We start from the raw sequence: 21,700 nt of genomic DNA, 5'->3' as shown, positions 1-21,700 counted from the left end.
GTTAGCATGTAATATGATATGCATAAATGTAGCATCTCATTAAATATATAATAAGATGTGAAATTTATGCACGATTAGAATACATTTTTATGCATCTCATTAGATGCATGTTACAATGTTTATTACTGTCTTATTACATTGTTATAAGTGTGTGTAATGAGATGCAAATTGTAGGCAATTTTACCAAGTGTTATGCATCTCGTTATATCCTTAATGACGCCTTTACTACAGAATTATTACACGTTTATTAATGAGTTATTACATGTTTATTACTGTGTTATTACATTGTTGTTAAACAGAATAATGTGTGTAATGAGATGCAAATTTTATGCAAATTAATAGTGATTCTTTACCAAAACGTTCATGCATCTCATTACATCCATGTTTATTACATGTTTATAACACAGTTATAAATCTGTTATTACATTGTCATAAGCATGTAATTATTTATGTATTAGTATGCAAATGTATGCAAATATAATTTAAATACTTTATGCATCTCATTACACATAGTTAACCTATGTAATAACAAGCAGGTTATGAGATGTATAAAATATATTACACCCTATATATTATATATGGAATGTGTCGATTGTGTATAAAACATATTGCACATTTTGTGCAATGCATGTATTATATTAGTTTGCGTTATGACAAACTGACAATAGTAAAAATGTCAACATAAAAATTCTTTTTAAACTTTTATTAAACGTTTGATCGGTGAATAAATATTTGGACTGCCTGCAACAAATAGTAATAGACTTCAGTGAAGTAAAGCAGCATAAACATACATGAAGAAACAGAAAACAGACACATTACATTCAAAATACATCGGTCGCAGCTGCACATACGCAACCAGAAATCACTCAGTCGAGCTGCAGGTTTGGATCATTTCACATCAAAGTCAAATCTTATTGCTAATTATATAACTTAAAAATCATCACAGTTCTATTGCTAATTTGGTCTAAAATGCATTTGCTGAATGCATGCTTCTTCTGATTAGATTTAAATGACCCCAACCTGAAAGACATTACACAGTTGGATTGTACATTACTATTGCAGACACACTAATTGCCTGGTTTGTCTGTACAGACAGCTTCCAAAATTTCCAACACACTACAAACACAAAAAAAAAAAACGCAAAAACTAATTAAAAATCTGCACAAAATTTCAAGTATGACAGATTCTTTTGCACATTGCAGATAAAACAACAAACATCCATTTGCATTTTAAAGCTTGTCATTTTGCGCGTTTAAAATGTGACCAAACCTTCCTGAGTCCACACACAAACCACATCATTCCTGTGATACATTACAGTTACAGAGTTATTAACACATTCTCTGTATGAAGACCTTCAGTTTACAGTGTAGGAAAAAAAAATTCAGTTAAAACATAAATGGAAATAATAAGAGTCCGTTCATTGCCCTGCAGAATAAATACTTTGAATGTGAAGTTTCTTCTTTCTTTTGAATGGACATTAAAAGCTACCTGTTCAATCTAAAAAACATATATAAAACAGCTGTGGCCATGGCTTTAGCTGTAAATAACCAATCAGCTAAATGTTTTTCCATAGCAAAAGATTCTGAGACTCTTGGGTATTGTAGTCTTTCAACAGGTCTTACAATCAAACTAGTAGCATTCGGGCCAAATAATGATTGTGTGATTCCGTCTTTCTGCAGGAGAAAGCTGCTGTCAGCGCTGGCAGTGTCAGATCTGATATGTAGCAGACAACAAAGATCCTAAACTTTGTCTGGCTCAATGGTATCGTTTCCTTAAGTTACAAAAGTCCAGTTTTGGGGGGAAAAGAGTCACTGAATTGGCCGAACCGTTAGCTGTATTTCAATTTCATGAATTATTTTTTGAATTATTCATGTTTTAGTTTCTTCTGTAAAAAGCTATGAGTGAAGTCTACAAACTCTCATGATCGGAGCTGAATCCTACGGCAGCGCTTTGCATTCTCCATAGAAAAACAAATTAGAGACCTTATGTCGTAATTACGAGATCCGTATCTAAGTAGATTTGAACAAGAACATCTCTGTTTTAGAGAGAACACAACTCCACACACGTATGTATTTACAGTAATTCATCTTCAGGAATATACACACACACTACATCAATGTACAGTTTTATCTTCAACATAAAAATAAATAGCAAACCCACACGATTGGGGGGGAGATACGTTCCACCATGTAGGTATGATGAAGTAAATAGCTGTGCTTCCTGTTTCAGCTTTTTGGCATAAAAAGTCTGTTACCAGGCTCAGCTGAATTCACCCAGCATTCAACTGATGGCTGGTTACTTTCTACCAAAAAAAAAAAAAAAAAAAACCTTTCTAAAATACAGAAGAAAAAATAAAAGTAAAATCTTTCCACACACACACACACACACACACACACACACACACACACACACACACACACACACACACACACACACACACACACACACACACACACACACACACACACACACACACACACACACACAGTAGTACACACAGACCCACAACGACTACAGTAATGACATGATGATGAGACTTGTTGGCTTCTAATGGAATTGTTTCACTGTACAGTCGATTATATGTTTTCTACATGTGGATTTCGTTTTTGCAGCTTCGCCCCCTCAGAGCGTCGGCTCCTTCAGAGCGTCGGCTCCTTCAGAGCATACCGTCCAGGTTCTGCTCGGCGTTCTGCTTTTCTGTCACGCTGTTCTGTGGGTCCTGCGGGGTGTACTGGTTGTGGTAGTCACGGAGGATGGTCACCACGTCATGGTGGCCAAAGTGCACGGCCTCGTCCATCGGCGTGTTGCCCCACCTGCAGCAAAACAGAGGGAGCGCTCAGAGCGATGGGGGTGGGGGGATGGGGGGCTGCACATGGAGCCATGACACAAATCTCTGGAGTAAAAGCTAATAAGTGAGTCCTACCTGTCTTTTGGAACTGGGTTGACTTTACAGGCCTCCAGCAGGAAGCGAACCACCTCAGCGTGTCCTGAAACACACACACACACACACAACTTTATCAGCCCCATAAACAGAGACGTACACTGTCACATGAAAAATAACGTCCTCAGCATTTCACCTTCAGCGGCGGCCACGTGCAGCGCCGTCCTCGAGTCGTAGTCTCTCTGCTCCATGTCCATAGAGGACAAAGCAAACCTGGACAAAAACACGTCCAACATTAGAAAACAGGCGCAACCGCTACAAACAAAAGTGCTTCTGTGAATCAAACAGGTAACAGGTGGAACAAACGTGTGGACACAAAGGTGCATCAGTGCAGGTTTGTACCTCCTCAGAGCTGAGACGTCCCCTGTGTACGCAGCAAACAACAGGTTGATCACGGACTTCACCTGAAACACAAGAAGCAGTAGTTTGATATACTGCAGCCATTTGTAACATTTTAGGATCACAGAGACAGTACAGCTTCAACCCTCAACGCTGGCGATTGTCCTGCAGGTGGCGTTGTGGATTCAAGTCCTGCAGACAAGGTCTTGCAGCATCATGCTTATAGGATGTGACGCAGACTGTCTGAAAATTGTTTTACTGACAGTTTGTGCTAAAAATAAACCGACAGCTTAAGAAAAGAAAAAGAGAACGCTGCTTGGAATTTAACAATAAAAAAACAACATGTCGGCTGGACTCACCCTCTGGTCTCCTCCTTCCCGACGAGGATCCAGCTTCTTAGCAAAGTGCCTCAGATTGTCATAGTTGTGGAAGTTACAGAGGGAAACCAGGTCCTAGAGGAAGAGGATGCAGAGTTCAGCTGCTGCATTTGGACTTGTTACACAGTCAGGTGGGAAGTTAAAAGTTGGATATAAGAGGAGAGTTAGAGCCGAGGTTACCGTGCAGAACTGGATCCCTCGGACGCTGTTACCCAGTTTGTCAAGAGGAGGAGACCAGCACATGATGCCCATCACGTTTGGAACCACGAGCAGAATCCCCCCGGCGACTCCGGATTTAGCGGGCAGACCGACCTGAAACAGAGGGACGACCACACGTTGTCAAGACGATTAACGTGTCAAGACGCACCTGAGACGATGTGACCACAGCAGCGTGGAGGAGATACTGACGTGGAAAGCAAACTGTCCGGAGAAGTCGTACATGCCGCAGGAATGCATCAGACTCAGGGTGTTTCTCACGGCCTCGGGGCTCAGCACGCGCTCCCCTGTGATGGGACAGAAGCCGCCGTTGGCCAGGGTCGCCGCCATGACGCTGGCGCTCTCACAGGTCACCTCGATGGAGCACAGCTGAAGAGGAAGATTGACAGAAATTGATTTCAAGCCTCTTATCAAGTTATCATCTGATGCACAGGTCTTCAGGCGTCATGATGAAATGGACTGTTACCGAAACATTACCGAAGGAAATAAACCACGACGCCTACGTTCATCTAACGTTCTCAGAATAATCCTCTACCCTCCCCGTTTACCTGGAAGTAGAAGTCGAGGATGGAGGTCATGTCTGTTCCCTCGGGGAAACACTAACCAAAGGACAAAATGACATAATGATGCAATAATTACAGACCAGTTCCAGCAAATAAAAGCAGAGTAAAATGTACAACAGCAAAAAAAAAAAAACAAAACAGTTAAACGCAGTAAAATGTTATGTCAGTCAAATCTGTTGTTTGATTCATGACAATATGTCCAATTTTAAGTCCTAAAACAGCCAAAGGTGAATTATGTGGCTTTTAATTTGGTTATCGGAGACTAAACACAAGGACACAACAAAGCGAATGATGTCCCTCCTCATTCCTCAGCTGCACTTGACCTTCGACCTCACCTTCTTCTCCTTCAGGTAGTAGCCGATGGCAAAATTCCTGTCTCCAGACTCGCGCTCCGACTGAAAACTGCGACACACAGAGAGGGAGGGGACGAGCTCGTGTCCACAACACATCAGTAGCACAGAGATGCATTCACTGGTTTATGTGACACCTGACAGACAATCGCACTGCGCTCAGTGATGTTTGACTCACGTGGCGTTGCTGAAGCCCACATACTCATTTCCTGCCAGTTTGTTCATGAAGTTCATGACCTGCACAGCAACAGAGTCAAAGAAACAAACGAATAAATACACCAGACTGGACAGACTCAAGTTAGAAAATAACATTTATACTGTAAAATGCTATTAGAGCAGGACTGGACGTCCAACAGATTCCCCAACTTTTATTTACATTTGGTTTAGTTTGAGGAATTATTTTCCAGACAAATAAACCTAACTTCCACTTGGTTAATGTTTTAATGCAAAAAAGCAAATTGTTCACTGGTTGTAGCTTTTCAAACTTTAATATTTACTGTTTTTTTTTTTACATGTTACATTGAAGACGTTTGGCTTCAAATCAGACAGAAAGTTGCTAAACAGCAAACAGCTGCTTCGATGCTCCTTTCGACTCAGCTTGAAAAGCCAAGTGTCTTTCAACCAGAGCAGCTGTTTTGTATCCGTCTAATCCGTCTGTTCAGAAAATACTCTTCACACAGCAGCAGTCGTACTCACATAATCAAACTTTTCAGCGTTGCTCGCCCCTTGCTGAAACACAAACGGAACAACAACAACAACATTAGTAAAATATTTCAGTAAATAAATACAAATTCTAAAACGTGTCATGACGTTATTACTGTTAACCTCTAGATCAGGCCTGGCAAAGACCCAGCTCTGCTGGTTTTCCCACTACCCCTGCTGCACAACGCTCGTCACGCACACACCTGAGCACACACCTGAGCCAGGTGATCAGCAGTGGGAGGTGCAGGAAGAGTCAGAAAACCAACAGGGCCCAGGATTCACCACCACTGATCTGGGTGGTTGAACAACAGGTTTGCATCACTACCGTAGTAGAATCGAGCAGTCATGTGACCAAACAAAGCAGTCATGACACCGGATGAATTCAGATTAGAGGTGGGAGAGCAGCTGGAGATGGAGGAGGTGAAGGAAAAGGGCTAATTCGCTCAGAGGTTGAGTTCTGGACAAACAACGTCTGCGTCTGTGGCACTAACATGATGGTTAGATGGTGTCGCGCTGATCAGATCATGTGTTTTTGTACCAAGCCGTGAGTTAGTTTACTCGACTTTAGGGAGAATTCACACTGCGAGCAACACGATTTCTCTCCAACCACAGAATATTTTCTTAATATTTCTATTTTAATAGCATTTGTGATAGCTGTGCACACTTTCTTTCTCGTGATGACTGTCAGGTTGAGTAGACAGGAAGCTGTGCGCGTCATACATTTCGTGTACTTTTATTAAACCTGGAAGATTTTCAGACTCTTCTATGCTCTGCACCGCATTCGATGACATCAAAGTACCATCAATGAGAACAAACCTAAGATGATGTAAATTCTTGACCTGCACACGCGGCCTTAAGCATTGTGGCCAAGTAAAATAAAGAAAATGTCCCAAGTCACTGTGCTAAAGACGCTTGAGGGTTTTTTTCTTGTTATTTCATAGACTGATGGATTATTGATTTAATGAATCCTTTATTAGATTGGTTGCTAATTAAATAATTGTAGCTACAAGGCATCTGAAACCCGTTTCACCTACTTTGTCAACTGACAACAAAATCTCCGACCAGCATGGTTTGGACTGACTCATGTTGTTCTGCTGGATTTATCCACTGATGTAAAGTGGAGCTGAGCCTTTGTCTTCCACCTCTTTCCTCTAGTACGTCCTGTTTATCTGTCGTTTACCTGAAGGGCCAACAGCCACTTCATATACAAAGGACGAAGCTGTCTCCACGTCATTTGCCACGTTGCCCACAGTGTGGATGCACATTTAATCCAACTACTGATGAGTAAAATTTGAATTTCTGCTCGTCTAACAGCAGAGACTAAAGTTACGTGAGTGTGACTCACTGCTAAAGTCTGAAATCCAAAGCGGACAAACAGAAGAATGGAGTATGACATAAAACCGGTGCCTGAGCTGTTTATAACCCGACGTATAAACAGTTCGGAGGATGCAGGTGAAAATAATAGAAGCAGCACTGACAACATTCACCAACAGCCAAGTGGAGGCTAAGAGCTGCTCACAAATCCAGACCAAAGAGGGGGAAAGATTTTTATGAAAAAAGGTAAGAAATTACCAAGGTCATTGACCTGTTGCAGTTGTCATAATTTCCCAAAGATCCTAATGCTGGAAAATATGCAACAACACATAAAAGCACACAACGAGCCTTCAGAAGGTACATTGCAAATAAGATCTGAGCTCACAACCTGACAAAACCTGGTTTTAAATAATGGAAGGTGTCGAGCTTCATCGGCAGGAATCTTACGAGTGACTGGTTGAGACGGAGTGGGACTGGGGGCCAGGTCATGCAGGAGTGACCCTCATACGTCTGGAGAAGTTAAGGATGCTGCACAAACCGAGGGGCATCGCATCGAAAGAATTATGAGCATCATTCCCACTGGATGGACAACACCAAACACAGGTCTGCTTTCCCCACATCTTTCCACCACTAAACAAATAACTAAAGTGCTACATCTACATGCGAAGACCTGAATTAGGGTTTTGACTCCTGAGGGCTTGAAGGATTTTATCTTTCGCTCTGTCCTTTATTTTAGCAGTGAGCACAACCTGCCAGATAACGGAGGAGAGTTCCAGGTCTGTCGTTTCAGGAAATGACAGAAATGTCTTGAAAATGTCTGAAAGACAGTCACAGCTATGCTTCAGTCTTCCCTCACTTTTTTTTAAATTGGAGCCTTAAATCAGCAGGTGGTGCTCTTGTGTTAATATTGCAGCAGGACATGTAATGAAACGTTGAGGTAACAGAACAGTTTCTCTGCTAAAAGCTGCTGAGCTGACTGCGACTAAATCCTTTCATACACACTAATCTGCCAGAAACACGCTCCACAGATGATCTTTTTAAATTTGCCAGACTGTATAGCTGCAGTAGGAAAATGTAAACTGACAAACGGTAGAATTAAAAAATAAAAAAAAGCCTCTATTCCAAAATAAATGCTCCCAATGATGCTTAACTTGGGGGAGGGGGTCATATGCAGCTTACCTTTATGAGGGACGTACAGACGATGGCGCCAGCATTAACCATGGGGTTGTGTGGTTTATCTGCAAGAGAGGAAAGGAAGCAAAGATGTAACTGATGCTTTTTTTTTTTTGCCTTTTTATAAAAGTAGAAATAATCCTACGCGTTCAGTTTAGTAACGTGCTTGAGCTGGAGGTGAAACCCCGGCTAAATAATCCGAGGTAAAAAGCACAAAGTGTTACGCCACATCCCCTCGGTGATTTTATCTCCTTATGCAACTTCCCAGAACAAACAGGTAAACAGCTGGAATATTTGGGCAGCAGAAGCAACAGCAGTTTCCTTTAAAAAGACTGGACGAGCGCACTGCTTCCAACCAATTCTCACCATTTTATCACGGTGAGAAAACTAAACAAAGCCGAGAGAATGTGTCAACACAAAACGGTCTGACTTCAAGCATCAGAGACAAACAAGCTGGATCTCATTCTACTGTTGAGCGTAATTCACTGATTATTAAAGAATAATTGATAATATGTCAGAGAAACACTGTGAGAGACAGAAGGAAACTAATCTGAGGGCACAACACACACAAACACTGTGAGTGTGAACATCACCTGATAAATAAAACTCAAACTCAGCATTAATAATCTGAGGGACGTCCCCAGCACAACAAGACAGAGACTTTCTAAAACAGAGTCTCCTTGTCTCTGCTGTGTCTCTTACTGAGCCACGTGGCGTCAGCTTGCTGCTTGTCTGGGTTATTGTGTCTCTGTTACACACAGGCCGCTCTGTTTGATTCTGCAGCCTCTCGTTAACTATTCATCACTGCTCCCTGGCAACGAGGCCGTGAGACGGATCCTCTTACGGAGCCGACGCGAGGTCGCGGAGGAAGTTCGGCCACAGCCGGCCGAGACCGGCGTGGGGAGCAGCTACGGAGAGTGTCCTCACCGTCCTCGTTCAGGAAGAGCTTGTTGAATCGCAGACCACTGGGCTCTTTGCCGATGAAGCGGTGCACATACTCGGTGCCGTGGTCGTGGACAGCGATGGCGTATTTCAACGGCTTGACACATGACTGCAGACAGAAGGGAACCTTGGTGTCGCCCACAGTGTGCCTGAAAAAAAAAACAACCAAGAACCATAAAACAACAATCACTAGTAAATTTAAATCCATCATTTGTACTTCAACAGTTTAAGACAAATTGTTAAGGGATAATTCAGCATTTAATGCAGCTGTCATGTTTCTCCTAGGCCACAATTCTAACCCTACATGTTAGGATACACAACAAAGCCATTCAAAGTGATTCTGGATGCACATTGTACGATCTACTCGTTTCCAGTGGCTGTTTTCCAGCACAGTTCAGCCTCTGCAGCTGCTCCTCACAGCTTCTCATGAACACAAAGGTGCCAGCAAAGGTGCAAGCTTAAACACAAGGCAAGAACCTGCTTCATGATGCCTGGTCCATGTAGGAAATCCACCTTAAAAAAAATAATCTGTCAACATATCAATCATAAATCCTGAAGACACCTTCTAAGTCAGGTACATGTACACGATACACGGAGTAAATACTTGAATCGTACCTCTGACCATCCACGGTGCAAAGGGCGACGGCCCACAGGTCTGGGCTGAAGCGAGCCAACTGGGGAATGTAGTCTGCCACCTGCAGCGTGGCACAGCAGTTTTTAAATATCGCACTGCAGAAAGATTTGGACTGAATGCACAGAGGCTTGAATAACCTCCAGGCTTCCCGTTAATTCATTCAGTCCAGAGAGAAAAAAAACAGCAAAGCATTATCTGGATCTGGTTTAGAAGTAGCTGACGCTCACCTGCCCTCCAGGGAGGTTTTTGGCATTTTCATAGAGCTCGTCGATGTGAGCGCAGAAGGGCTGGAAGTCTGGGATGACAAACTTTTTCCTGAAGGCCTGGGTGAGCAGAACAATGTTGCTCTGGACACATCTAAGAGGAGACATGAGACGACAGCTGAGGTTAGTCCTCTTCTGCCTTCTCTAGTGATAATAATGCTGCAGGATGCAAGAAAATGTATTCAGGTTTTCAGCAAACAGGAAGATCATTACATTGACTTAAATTGCAGATGTAGATGCTGGGGACTTATCTATTTTGTGTTTGTGGTTCAGTGCTTTTATTTCCAGGCTAAAATCCCTTGGTACCTTTTTTTTTTAAGGAGCTGTCAACATTCTGATATTTCACAGCAGGTGCTGCACATTTGTGTCATGTGTGGTTTTGTTTTTCTCCCAAATGCTGTCAGAGCCTCCAGATTTTGTCGTGATCCGTTTTACCTTTCCGATTGGACAAAGATGGTGGAAACACGACTCGAGGCAGAACCTGGGTCTCTCGGGTAGCCGAGAGATTTGTGGCTCGGCTACTGTATGTTTCACTCAATCAGACCCCACCTAATCCCTGGAACACGGGATCCCTGCAGAGCAAAAACACGCAACAATCCACCGCCCGCTCGCGAGCCTTCCTCTGTCAGGCTGAGCTCTATAAATAAGCCCGAGGAGGCTCTGGGGTCTGCTCCCTGACGAGTCAGTAGCCCCACTTCCCAAGCTGAGTTGGTCAAGTCAAACGAGTCAGCAACAATTTTGCAATTCGAATGAATAATTTACATATAAAGTGACACCTTATGAGAGAGAAGCCCGTCTTTAGGTGCATCTCTATTTGCAATATAAAGACAAACTTATGAAAAATTCTAAAACTTGAAGGGTCCTATTATTTCACCCAGCAGTTCCGTTGGTGAACAAACTCCGCTCAGCAAACTGAGGAGGGATGAATATTTTATGACGTGCACTGACCTGTTTCCGTTACAGGGAGGTGCAGAGGACTCTGACCAGCGTTACTAATGCTTAAGATAGACTGTGATGAAAGATTGATGCTGCTAATACATGCAGAGCAGTAAGGTGGATGTTACTTAACAGGACCCCTAATGCCAAACATTATGAGGTCAACGTAATTTAAGATGTGCATTGAGTGTTTTTCATTCCTGAATAACTGTAACTTCCAAACATCACCTTTGGCACAGATATAAAGCTGCACAATATTCATCATAATAAAAATAAAAAAACCTGTTTTCAGTATTTCTAGGAAAAAAAAAAAAAAAGTCTCCCTGGTTACTTATGAAAACGTACTTTTTGAAGAGGTGTCGGTCCAGCGCTCCATCGGAGGTCGTCTTCAAGGTCACCTTCAGCATCTCCATACATTCTTTCAGCCGGGGGTCTCCTGTGCGAAGCCCCGTGGCTTTAAGAGCCTGTCCACAGAGGAGGGAGGACGTCATGATTACGAACGGCTGGCACCAAATCGATAAAGCTATGAGCCGTGAACTGAGGCTCGTGAAGAACCTAACACGCGGAGTTATGCTGCTCATAATTCAACCAGGGACAGAGCTTCAAGGCTGGTTCACTGCTGATCGGTTGTTAACAACGTGCACTTGTCTGTCACATTTGACATAACTGTGCTCATTTTATAACGTGCGCTCATCTTCTTATTTACATCTAGATTATTTAGACTATTCGCAGTATTAAATGGTTATGCAGCCAAACCAGAAATCTGTGTATGAAAACATCCAACCTTTTTTTCTTTTCTCTCCTATTTTCCCTCTATAAACTGTTCCAAATGTTGCTTCTCTGCTTTCCTCGTTATGTGGCACTTGTGCCCGTTATTCCAGTGTCATGTTCTCTGCAAGTTGTTGCCTCGAGCCTCAGACATAACTCACCGTGGTGAATTTGTGCGCTGGGATTTTCTCTTGGCCTCCTGCAATAGTGTAGAAGAGCAGGTCCTCCAGGCTGGGCAGGATGCCGGCCTTCCTTCTCCTGCAGGGAAGAAAAGTAGAACCACACGGACAATAGTGTGAGAAACAAAATAGATTGCACAGAGATGCCTTTCAGAAGTACAAACATGGAGGGGAACTGCAGCAGGAGGGAGGAGAAAAAGCATTTTGACTGCAAGGAGAAGGGGGTGAGTAGTAACTGTAACACTGCATTGGTAAACGTCCCCTTACAATGGCCTTACTTCAGCATTAAAACCTGTGGAAAAGGCTTTTACACTACAACATACTGCAAACACAGAGCTGCCAGGTGTCTGCGCTGAAACACTCACAGCAAGTTAAGAATCTTTTCAGTTCAGCTGAAAAGTATTGTCATCACAGGGACATTTCCACAGGGCAATGTTCTGCCGTGAGGCCAGTGTAACGTCGAATGTTAACGGTTTTGCCAGAACACCAGCCAGGAATCTTAGTTCGAATTAAAAATGAAACCCTAAACCCTTCGGACCTGCTCATTTAGTGATGACTGATTGTTTTATCCAGTTACAGTTTGGATAAACCCTGGAGGCTGAGGGTCTGCACCACACACAGACCACCTTCATTCGCGCTGTGAAGCTGCAGCGTGGCTGAGTTAAAGCCCGTTCTGTGAATTGTGATGCATGCTGCAGCTGTAATGTGGGGGCTTGCCAAGGCCTCGGGCACGCTGAGGCCACGTTGTTCAGCGGCTGGGAAACAAACGACCAGTGTCACAGTAAATGACTGTAACACTCTCTAATGTGGCTGCTCCAGAAACCCAGCTTCACAAAGTGTGCAGCATTTATTTCCTGCACACTGAGCTGGACCGAGCAGAGAAACACGGCCAATCGGCATTTAACATTGTAGTCTTTGTCCCCGATTTGGTTTCGTTTCCATTAAATGTAGAGTAAGGCTTCAGCCAATAGACAGTTAGCTTAGCACAATGCTGGAAACAGGGTGAAACAGTTCTGGCTCGGTCTAAGTGGAATAAAATTCAGGTGCAGGCACATCTAAAGCTTTACAGCCAAAACTGTATAAAAATGGCAACAGCCCATAATGTCACACTCTGGCCTGGCTGATATTCTAAGCAGCATTTCCACGCTACATCATCTCCGGGGGGGGGGGGGAATCAGTAGCGTGTCAGGAGGCAGACGGGGCCACCAGCTCACACCAGGATCTCTGCTATGTTTATGGGGTTCGTGCAAAGTTTTGGATGCCCAGGCTCACGATGTCCTCCAATGCATCATGGGCCGCTGGCTTTCCTGCTGGGAGAGGACGACTGAAGGTAAAGCTTTAGTCGGCAGGAGGCTCCTCTCAGCAGCTAACAAGAAGTTTTTATGAAAAAAAAAAACCCCTGGGGGAAAGCAGAAATCTAGCAGTTTCAGATTCAGGACTAAGAGTTTCTTGCAGTGAGTTTTGAGAATATGAACGATTATTAAAACTGACAACTGTAATACGGTGAGAGCCACGCTGATTCCATTAAAACCATTTCATGAAGGCGATGAATCAAAATTCAACTGCTTAGAGGCACAATCCAGATAAACAGGAAACTCAACATAAATGTAGTCAATCTGAGATGTGTCGGCTGAGGCCAGCGTTCAAGCCAAAAAGGCCTCCTTAATGGCTCAGTAATAAGTTACATTTCATTTCAGAGTAAAAGCAGCGACTGAACGTGACATCAACATGGCTGATATTCCTGCTGCTTTCAGCTTAGCACAGATAAGTCGAGGTAACTGGCAGTTAGCCGACTGTAAGGGCCATTACACGGCTTTTTCTGGTGGAAGTCCTAGTTCCCCATCGTCCTACACGTGGGACTTTAATACTGAACTCAAAATAATATTGTGCTTTCTTCATTCATTCACTGTTTGCTGACATGGTCCATCTTTTACCTCGTTAATGGATTGTTGATGCCTGCTGGTGAGGAAGGAAAACACATCAGAGAGGGGGATTGTAGGGAGGATGCGGGGATGGAGAGATGGATGGAGGGAAGGCAGAAGGGGATTCAAGCACAGCTGCTGGGAGGAAGTGAGGTCATTTGAAGGTACAAGCGGTTGTCGGCTTTCCACAGAAAACCTCTACTTCTACGGGACAAAAACGGACTAAAACTAAAAGGAAATAGAAACATACTTACAAATGCAAATCAAGCAGATCAACAACGGGGAGAGAAGAGGGAAGAATGCTGCATTAGTAACAGTGGCAACAGCATAAGCACACGTGTACAGTAATATTAATAAGCATAAGAGTGGAAAAAAAAAAACAGCTACTTTGCCTCAAACTGCCATGAAACAGTACTGACACGAGAGGCTATGTTGTCTCTGGGATCATCATCAGCTGCAGGTTAAAGGTGGACACTGAACATCTGGACCGGCCCGGATGACGTTATTAATCCACCTCGGCCGCTCTCATTAGCCCCCCCCAGCTTCCATCTCGCCGTGTTTTTAAAGGTCATTCGGAGACTGTGAGCACACACACGCCGTTCTTCCTGCAGCTCCTCTGAAATGCTACACTGAGCTATAAAAATCTCTGTGGCCCATCCTGCTGCCTCTATCACGCAGCGCCACTGAAGAGCTGTCTTCCTTCACACCGATCAGTCTGTAAGTCTTTACCAGCGGGGAACAAACCGAGATCTGTCTGTAGATCCTTAAAAAATACTCTGCTAATTGCAGCCTGAGATTTGAGTTTTTTAATTCTCTTTCAGTGAAAAACAGGGTTGTGTTATTCACATGTGGTGATAACGTTGATTTGGCGCTTTGCAGACTGTAGATTTTTTATTCATGTGAAACCTTTGAAGGTTTGTATCGGGATGGACACATCTTTAGCGTCTGCAGGATGCATTTGGCCAGATCGATGGGGCTGATCTGTCGGCCTCATAAACGTGACAAACTGCTGAGGGTTGGAGGCAGACATTAGACAGGGAGCCCTGAGAGGCGGAGCTGCAACAAATCAATCTGTGCAAGTGACTCATCTGCTCCTGGAGGCCCTGACAACCACTGGGCCCCATGCCAACACGCAGGCTTTGGTGCAAAAACCATGGAAAAATGACGTGGGCGGGATAAGCTCCCCTGCATTACAAATATTTTTAACCCCCGATTAGCCAGAGCACAGCCTCGGGTCCCTCATAACCAGACGGAGTCGAGGCTGAGTGATGTCTGGGCTCCTGGGAACTCAAACGCTCCGTCACGGATATTAGTCCAAAAAGACATGTTCTTGTCATACGGGGCTGATTTACTGACCTTTAACCCTCGTTAATCTGGTAACAGCCTGGTGCGTCGGGCATGGACAACAATACCGTTAGTGGCTGCAAACATTACTGTAGCAGTGACATTTACAGCAGATTTTATTTCATATCATTAGTCTTATAATATTTCAATCTACAAAATCTCACAGTAAGTCACATTCGTTATTTTCACATGTAAATTTATCTACTGTGTATTTCAGATGCTCATTATGGAGATTGTTTTGGTAATTACCTTATTTGTAACAGAACTTCTAATAGTGAATCTATTCACCGGTTATTGTTCTCGTGCTGTGACACTTCGTATCAAATCTATTTTTTGTCGAAAACACAAAACAGAAAAAAGTTTTTACACTTCAGCAGCTTGTAACAAATATGAAATACGCTGAAACACGCTGCACAGTTTTCAGTGAGTCGACTAAAGAATTAACATAGTTTGTCCAACCTCAAAAAGTCTAAAACAAAAATATGATCCATTTATAATCATATAAAACACAGAGAAGTTGGAATTCTCACATTTTCAAAGCTGTTGCTGTTTGCATTAATTTCTCACACACTTAAGAAAATGCTAAGTAAAATACTAAATTTTCAGGAAAATAGCTGCTTGATTGTGAGTAGCACCAAACAGCAGCTGAAGTGTTCATCAGATGCTGAAGCTGGCTCCTCTTGCATGAAGCCAACTCTAATCTGTAAAACACTCAGATCTACTGTGGATACCTGACAGAACAAGCTTGACCAACACTAGAATTAGCCTCCAGGGGAAACCAGATGTTAGTGACAACATGAGAGCTTAGGCAAATTGTCTGTGAACGGAAACAAATGAAGCAACGTTGGCCTAAAGGGGCAATGAGGCGTTTTATTGGGACAGGGAGGATACACGCTGGTGTAGAGGCTGCCATCACAACTGAAGTGGATGCTAAAGGAGGCAAAAACCTTTCTGAGGGTTTCATTTTCTGTGCTAGACTTTTAGGGGGCAGCCTTCAGTTACACCACATTTTTGTGATTGCTGCATATTTTGAAGCAAAATGCCACATACTTGCTGGTCCCAGCTTCTCAAATGTGAGCATTTGGTGTTTGTCTTTGTCTTAGCTGACAGTCTGTGAAATCTCTTCGGACTGTGGAGTTTTTAACCCTTAGTTAGGGTCACAAACGCTCAGTTATCACAGAATTTTATGCAGAAAAACATGTAATTGATAGAGGCAGCTCTGGATATCTGTACTTAAAGATTTACAAAAAGAACTAGTGTGACCTCCCTAGTAGGTACCTGTAAATACTACAGTGCAGGTGGACTGTCCAGAACCCAGGTAATACTAGTTTCTACATCCTTGTTGACCTCAGGACAAACCTTAGGATTGATGTGCAGATGTTTGCAGCAGCTCGAGTGGGTTTGTAGATAATCTGAAGCATCAGCTACAGTACAAGAGAGTTTAGGGTTTGTGCGAGGGGTCTTTCTGGGAAATGTAGGACATCACTCACACTGTGTTCAACACACTGCATCACTTCACTGTGAGAAGCAGAGCAAACTAGACCATTTTCCAGATTGGATCATTATATTAAGCGATGTCAATAGGTGGAGACTGTGACCTGTGGTGATGTTTTTAGTCATTAACAGCTTTTAATCTGCACCCAGCCTGTCACCATGAGGACTCTCAGCCTTACGTCTCTGTCATCAGACCATCCTGTTAAACACTCACCTCCAGCAGATGCACTCAATAATATCCTCATCTGCGCTCTCATAATAAAGTAATACTCTGCTAGTGGACAATCAAACCATCTTACTGGTCTGTAATTCAGTCCTCAATTTCCAGCACATGTGCCATTTGTGACATCATACCCTGTATGAACCATGAATTACATTTATTCTAAAAAAATGTAGCTGCATCCTTAGATTCGCTACTGTTTACTATTGAGGTCATAGTGGGGGAAGTGCATTATATTAAGAGGTGGTTCTAATGCTTTCATGCACGAGCTGCAGAGTGTGGGATGCATTAGATTGAACAGATGTACCTAATAAAGTGGTCAGTGCGCGTACGTCACATCATTACAGTCTGAAAGGCTCAAATCTGCTCTGAGCAACATACTTGTCCGATAACGGAACTCGACGCTCCAGCCAGCCATCACGCCCAGGTTGCTAACTAACTTAGCGGTGCCCACAGAGACGTTCCAGCCGGTCACTCCCCGCCCAGCCCAGCCCAGTCCAGCCGGTCTCCGTGGGTCAGCACAGGGTTCACCGGTCGCTCCGTGGTCTGTCCCCTGGCTGCCCGTCCTCTAAGCTAGCTACTTAACGGCTGAGCCCTCTGATAAGCTAGTTAAATCATGGCTTGTTTTTAAATGTGACACCGCAAACCATGAGGGTTTTAATCGGGCTGTGCATAATGCGGATTTACTCTGTGCGTAAATATAGTTGGGTTCCAATAAAATCAAATACAATCCATTCACTGTTTTCAATCGCCAATCATCGCCATGTTAAATCGCCAGCGTTACTCACTTCTCTGCAGACGGGTCCTTGGCGGGTTCATTGTGGCCGTCCCCCTTGGTGCAGAAGCCCCTCACGCCGAGCTTTCTGGTGAGGTGCTGCGGAAATCTCCATCCGGCAAACACCGTCCCTCTGCCGGCAGACCTCGCATCCGAAGATGCGGCGCTCACGCCACCGACTCGAGCTGTCAACGGCCGCTTCAGCTGGGTTTGCAATACTTCCTTAAGCGCTACCGTCGACCGGAAATGTAACATTTCAACTCCGTCGAGAAAAATATGGAGATGGAGTAACTAGTGGAATACGAGCCGAAGCAAAATGTTCCCGATCAGAGCGTCGCCTTCCTCGGTCAAGTAGCGGTTTTCCGGGCGACGCAACTAACCAAACACAGTTTTCTTCCTTGGGATTACAACCTACCTTTGTCACGGCGGAAGTTTCGATTGGACTATGGTAACCTTCAGCGGCACCTGATTGGTCGGGACTGTTGTCAATCATCAGAACTGTCCACTGTTTTGACTGGCTGCAGCGTCATCGTGTTATTTGATCCATGAGAGTGGTGACGTCACGTCACATGACCAAACAGCTAGCGCTCCTAGAGATAAAGAAACAAATAACGGTTTTTATGCACAGTGTGCATTTTAGTTTCCCACAAGAAGGAGAGAACGTTTTACCACCATCACATCACATTTCTAGTTGAACTTTATAGATTTTTTTTGTAATTCTGCATTTCTCTTCTTTCTCGTTTTATATGCAGTTGTTCCTTTTCCCTCTGACTGTAAACACTATAATGATCAAAGGTCTGGTCGCCTATTATTTAACATTTATTACAATTATGCCTACTTTCTGAGCTGCACTTTTTTGTCAACTGGTAGACGTCTTTGGCCTGTTTTGTAGGACGCAAACGCGACCCAATCAAGGTGTCAAAAGTAATGTCTGAACTCGATTTAAAAAGAAAAGCCCAGCTCCCCACATATGCTCCCTCGGTCACATGGATATTTATGGAGCCGCATTAGGGGGGAGGGGCTGCAGAGCCAACACACAACCCAAACACAAGCTTCTCGGTAAAAGTCTGCGTCCACTCACCTCTGAGCAGCACAGAAAGCTCCTGCCCTCGGCGGACACCTGCTGAAATAGTGTGGTATTGCACATTTCCAGTGTCCCAGCAGAAGGCGTCTCTGTTATCGAATAGTTTCAGCACCATCTCCTGGTTAGAAATCGTTTTAGCCCCTACAAGTTACTGCTTTAACACACAGTCTGGTCCATGTGCACATTGTAGAAAGAAACTTGACACTATTTACAACCAGAGTGATCTCACAGACTCCCCATATTTATACTATCACATTCCTTTAATGCAGACAAATCAAACAGGCAGAATTAGTAACTAATAGTGCGTTATTCGTACTGTATTCGACCTGAGTCAGACAGTGGTTTAATGTTTGTCTTGACCTCGTTTGAGGCCGTGGTGGGTGGATTTTGACACCCAGCATAAAATAACGACCTACGAAAGAGATTACTCACTGGAAAGTATTTTCTGTGTTTTTTCTCCAGCTGACTTTTCTCTGTGCCTCCCAACTTTTATCTGACCTTATCTGAACAAAGTCAGCGAAAACTGCACCCACATGGAGCACCAAGACGGACAAGAGACATAAATGAGCGCTGACTAACGAGGCCTCGCATGGAAGATAAAACATTGGTGAAATCCACAGCAAGAAACTAATGATGATGATGATGATGATTTAAGAGCAAATGAGAGATAAAGGGGACTTCCAACACAATGTACCCACTGGCTCTACGGGAATCAACATTTTTATTTAAATAATCCCTTTTTTGGAGTGGTCAAGCTTCAGAGATAGGGAGGGGGGGGGATAGAACCTCAAATAGACTATCAGCTTGGTAGGTGCGGCATGAAATGGCCTAAAGGTTCATGGACAAAGTTTGTAGCCATTGATAGTGTGATTCGAACTGAAGCCCTGCTGTGCACCTTTGGGATGAGGAGGGACTGTGACGCAAAGTTCACCTGTCTTGCTTTTTCACAAGGCAACTTAGGGGTTTCTGTGCTGCTTATTTTCCCGCTGCATCTTTGCGTTTGTCCCCCACAGCTACACACATCATGCACATTACTAACTGCGGGTTCACGATGTCCTCGTGTCCACTGAACCCGAAGGGGTTTTCATCTACCTCTTAAACTTTCCCAGAAGCTGATGTGCATTAAAACGGTCCCACCAAACATCTGAGACAGTCGTACCCTTTCTCTGTCAGATGGTGTCAGATACTCTGAATCTGTCTCCATCTCATCACAAACAGGTGTGAAATCTTCAATATTGCGGTAAATACACAGAGTCAAAAATTCTCAATAAGTGAACTTACCTCTGCGCTGTGCGTGAGTAAAAATACAATACATTGAGCGATTGCTTTTAGTCTATTTATAGTTTATTCAAATTTATCTGGGACTTTCTGACTTAATATGCGAATGACCCGAACATTTCTGTCATTCCCCAGATACGTGTATATTTAAATTGTGGGATGCGTGTGTAGTTTTTAGGCATTTTTGATAATCGGTCACCCAAAGCTGTATGTTATGGATTTTCACTTGGTCCTAACAGCCAGGAAATGATTCATAATATGGAAGAAAATAGAAAGACTGTAGAGAACAGTGGACTGTTTGTCTCCAATGAGAGATGGTCTTTATATCCATGCTAAGCGTAAAACTATAAACCTTTTCTCTTTATGGATTTTACACCTTTACGTCCATGTGTCCGCCCGTGAGACATTTGGTGAAAACCTCGTGAAGCGATAGCAGAACACATGTGGCTTTTTCAAACCAGCAGCAGCTCTCAAAGTTTAATTTTGCACAGAAATCCCTCATGAGCAGCTGCATTTTCGCTGCACGCTGCAGCAAAGCCGAAAACAAAGGAAGGAAGGAAGGGAGACAAACAAGGCGATCCCTAACGAAGCTGCAGGGAGGAGAGGCGATAATTCACCAACACCCACACCTTCTCAAAAGCAGTCAGCTTCCTGCTCCTTTCAAAATGAGGGTGATGGGTGCGCTCGGCAGATCCCTCCCACGCAGCTTAGCGGCTGGCTTCCGCCCACCGCCCGTGGAGCCGCCCACCTCCAGCCCGTTGCCACGGCAACACATCATCATCAGTGACTTGCACCGGAGGAGGAGGAGGACAGCGAGGGGAGGGGTGAGCAGGGCTGCCACTGTGAACAGCAACGGGCGTGGGTGTTCATGAGCTGAGCTATTCTCCAGAGAAAATCTGTCTACGTGTTTGTGTGTGTGTATGTGTGTGTGCGGGAGAGAAAGAGAGAGAGAGAGAGAGAGAGAGAGGAGGGGGAGGCTAAGAGAGAGGGATGGAGGGAGTGGAGAAAGAGAGAGAGAGGGAGGGAGGGAGAGAGGATGATGGGAGGTATGTGAAAAGGACCTGCGTCAGAGTGAGTCACCAGCCAGTTTCACAATGTGTTGATGTGACGCTGATGCAAATGGCCTGTGCAGGGATTCATCTCTGTAAGATTAAACTAGAGAAGAAAACAAACAGAAGACACAGGAACCAGGTTTCCTTTCGTGCCTGAATCTCCCTGTGCCTCCACCTTGGTTTGCATGCACCCGCACATACGCAGTGGGGGCAGCTGCCTTGCTCAAAGGCACTTTTAAAGATGTTGTTGTGCCCCAGCAGCTCAGACCTTCAAACCAGGATTCAAACCAGCGACGTCTGTCTTCAGTTTCTGAGCTAGACACTGAAACTCCAGCTCCTCCTTGCTGCGGGAAGCTAATATATAATCAAGCAAAACATTATTATGACTACATGATAGTGTTACTAAAAGTCTAACCTATGATTACAGGACTACAAAGACCTTGTCTGTACCGTTTATTACTTTACTTCATATTGTGACTTGAGGAATGGCACCAACGAGCAACATCGACAGGCTAATGTCTGCTGAAGCCAAACAACTGTCTGAGTATTTCAAGCTCTGAAACACTGCTTTAACAAAATAATCCTAATCTGCTCTTTCAGCGAAGGCTGCGCTGAGGTCCAGAAGGTTAGTGAACGTCAGCAAATGGGGATTATTTGGTGAAATTATGTACAGCTAGCATGCAAGTTTTTGATTTTGCCCCGAAACGAGGTCTTAATCATTAGTCATTTGTTATTAATTGTTGATCTGTTACTGATTGGATTCATTAATTGCAAAGGTAAACAACTCAAATCCTGGTAATGATCAACTATATATTAAACAAACTAATCCTTAAC

At 43.8% G+C, this 21,700-nt stretch overlaps 1 protein-coding gene across 7 annotated transcripts; it reads right to left on the bottom strand.

Annotated features, from left to right (window-relative positions):
- Positions 1 to 688: 688 nt before the first annotated feature.
- LOC137125702 (glutaminase kidney isoform, mitochondrial) lies at positions 689 to 17,967 on the bottom strand. Of its 7 annotated transcripts, none has more exons than XM_067501580.1 (18): positions 17,466 to 17,967; positions 11,680 to 11,770; positions 11,096 to 11,214; positions 9,779 to 9,908; positions 9,533 to 9,612; positions 8,903 to 9,066; positions 7,982 to 8,040; positions 5,483 to 5,515; positions 4,965 to 5,023; positions 4,772 to 4,838; positions 4,422 to 4,472; positions 4,066 to 4,242; positions 3,838 to 3,969; positions 3,640 to 3,732; positions 3,284 to 3,345; positions 3,078 to 3,154; positions 2,924 to 2,987; positions 689 to 2,813 (listed from the first exon to the last, which is right to left on the bottom strand). In XM_067501580.1, exons 1-18 carry the CDS (start codon positions 17,705 to 17,707, stop codon positions 2,657 to 2,659), a joined length of 1,857 nt encoding a protein of 618 aa, XP_067357681.1. In that variant the 5' UTR covers positions 17,708 to 17,967; the 3' UTR covers positions 689 to 2,656. The 7 variants fall into 7 exon arrangements, with proteins under 7 accessions (XP_067357681.1, XP_067357680.1, XP_067357687.1 ...); XM_067501579.1 differs by having other exon boundaries at positions 11,680 to 11,776; positions 17,466 to 17,955; XM_067501586.1 differs by lacking the exon at positions 17,466 to 17,967 and adding an exon at positions 14,007 to 15,190.
- Between the last annotated feature and the right edge of the window lie 3,733 nt (positions 17,968 to 21,700).

Source organism: Channa argus, chromosome 4 (genome assembly GCF_033026475.1).
Source record: "Channa argus isolate prfri chromosome 4, Channa argus male v1.0, whole genome shotgun sequence".
Classification (NCBI taxonomy): Eukaryota; Metazoa; Chordata; class Actinopteri; order Anabantiformes; family Channidae; genus Channa; species Channa argus.
Note: the sequence above shows the minus strand (reverse complement) of the source record. Positions and strands in the feature narration are given on the sequence as shown.

Coding starts and splice junctions, on each gene's coding strand:
- LOC137125702 (XM_067501579.1), bottom strand. CDS start 17,707: ATGTTACATTTCCGGTCGACGGTAGCGCTTAAGGAAGTATTGCAAACC. Junction 4,473..4,771: donor ACTACCTGAAGGAGAAGAAG/GTGAGGTCGAAG, acceptor TCCTTTGGTTAG/TGTTTCCCCGAGGGAACAGA. Junction 2,814..2,923: donor AACCCAGTTCCAAAAGACAG/GTAGGACTCACT, acceptor GTTTTGCTGCAG/GTGGGGCAACACGCCGATGG.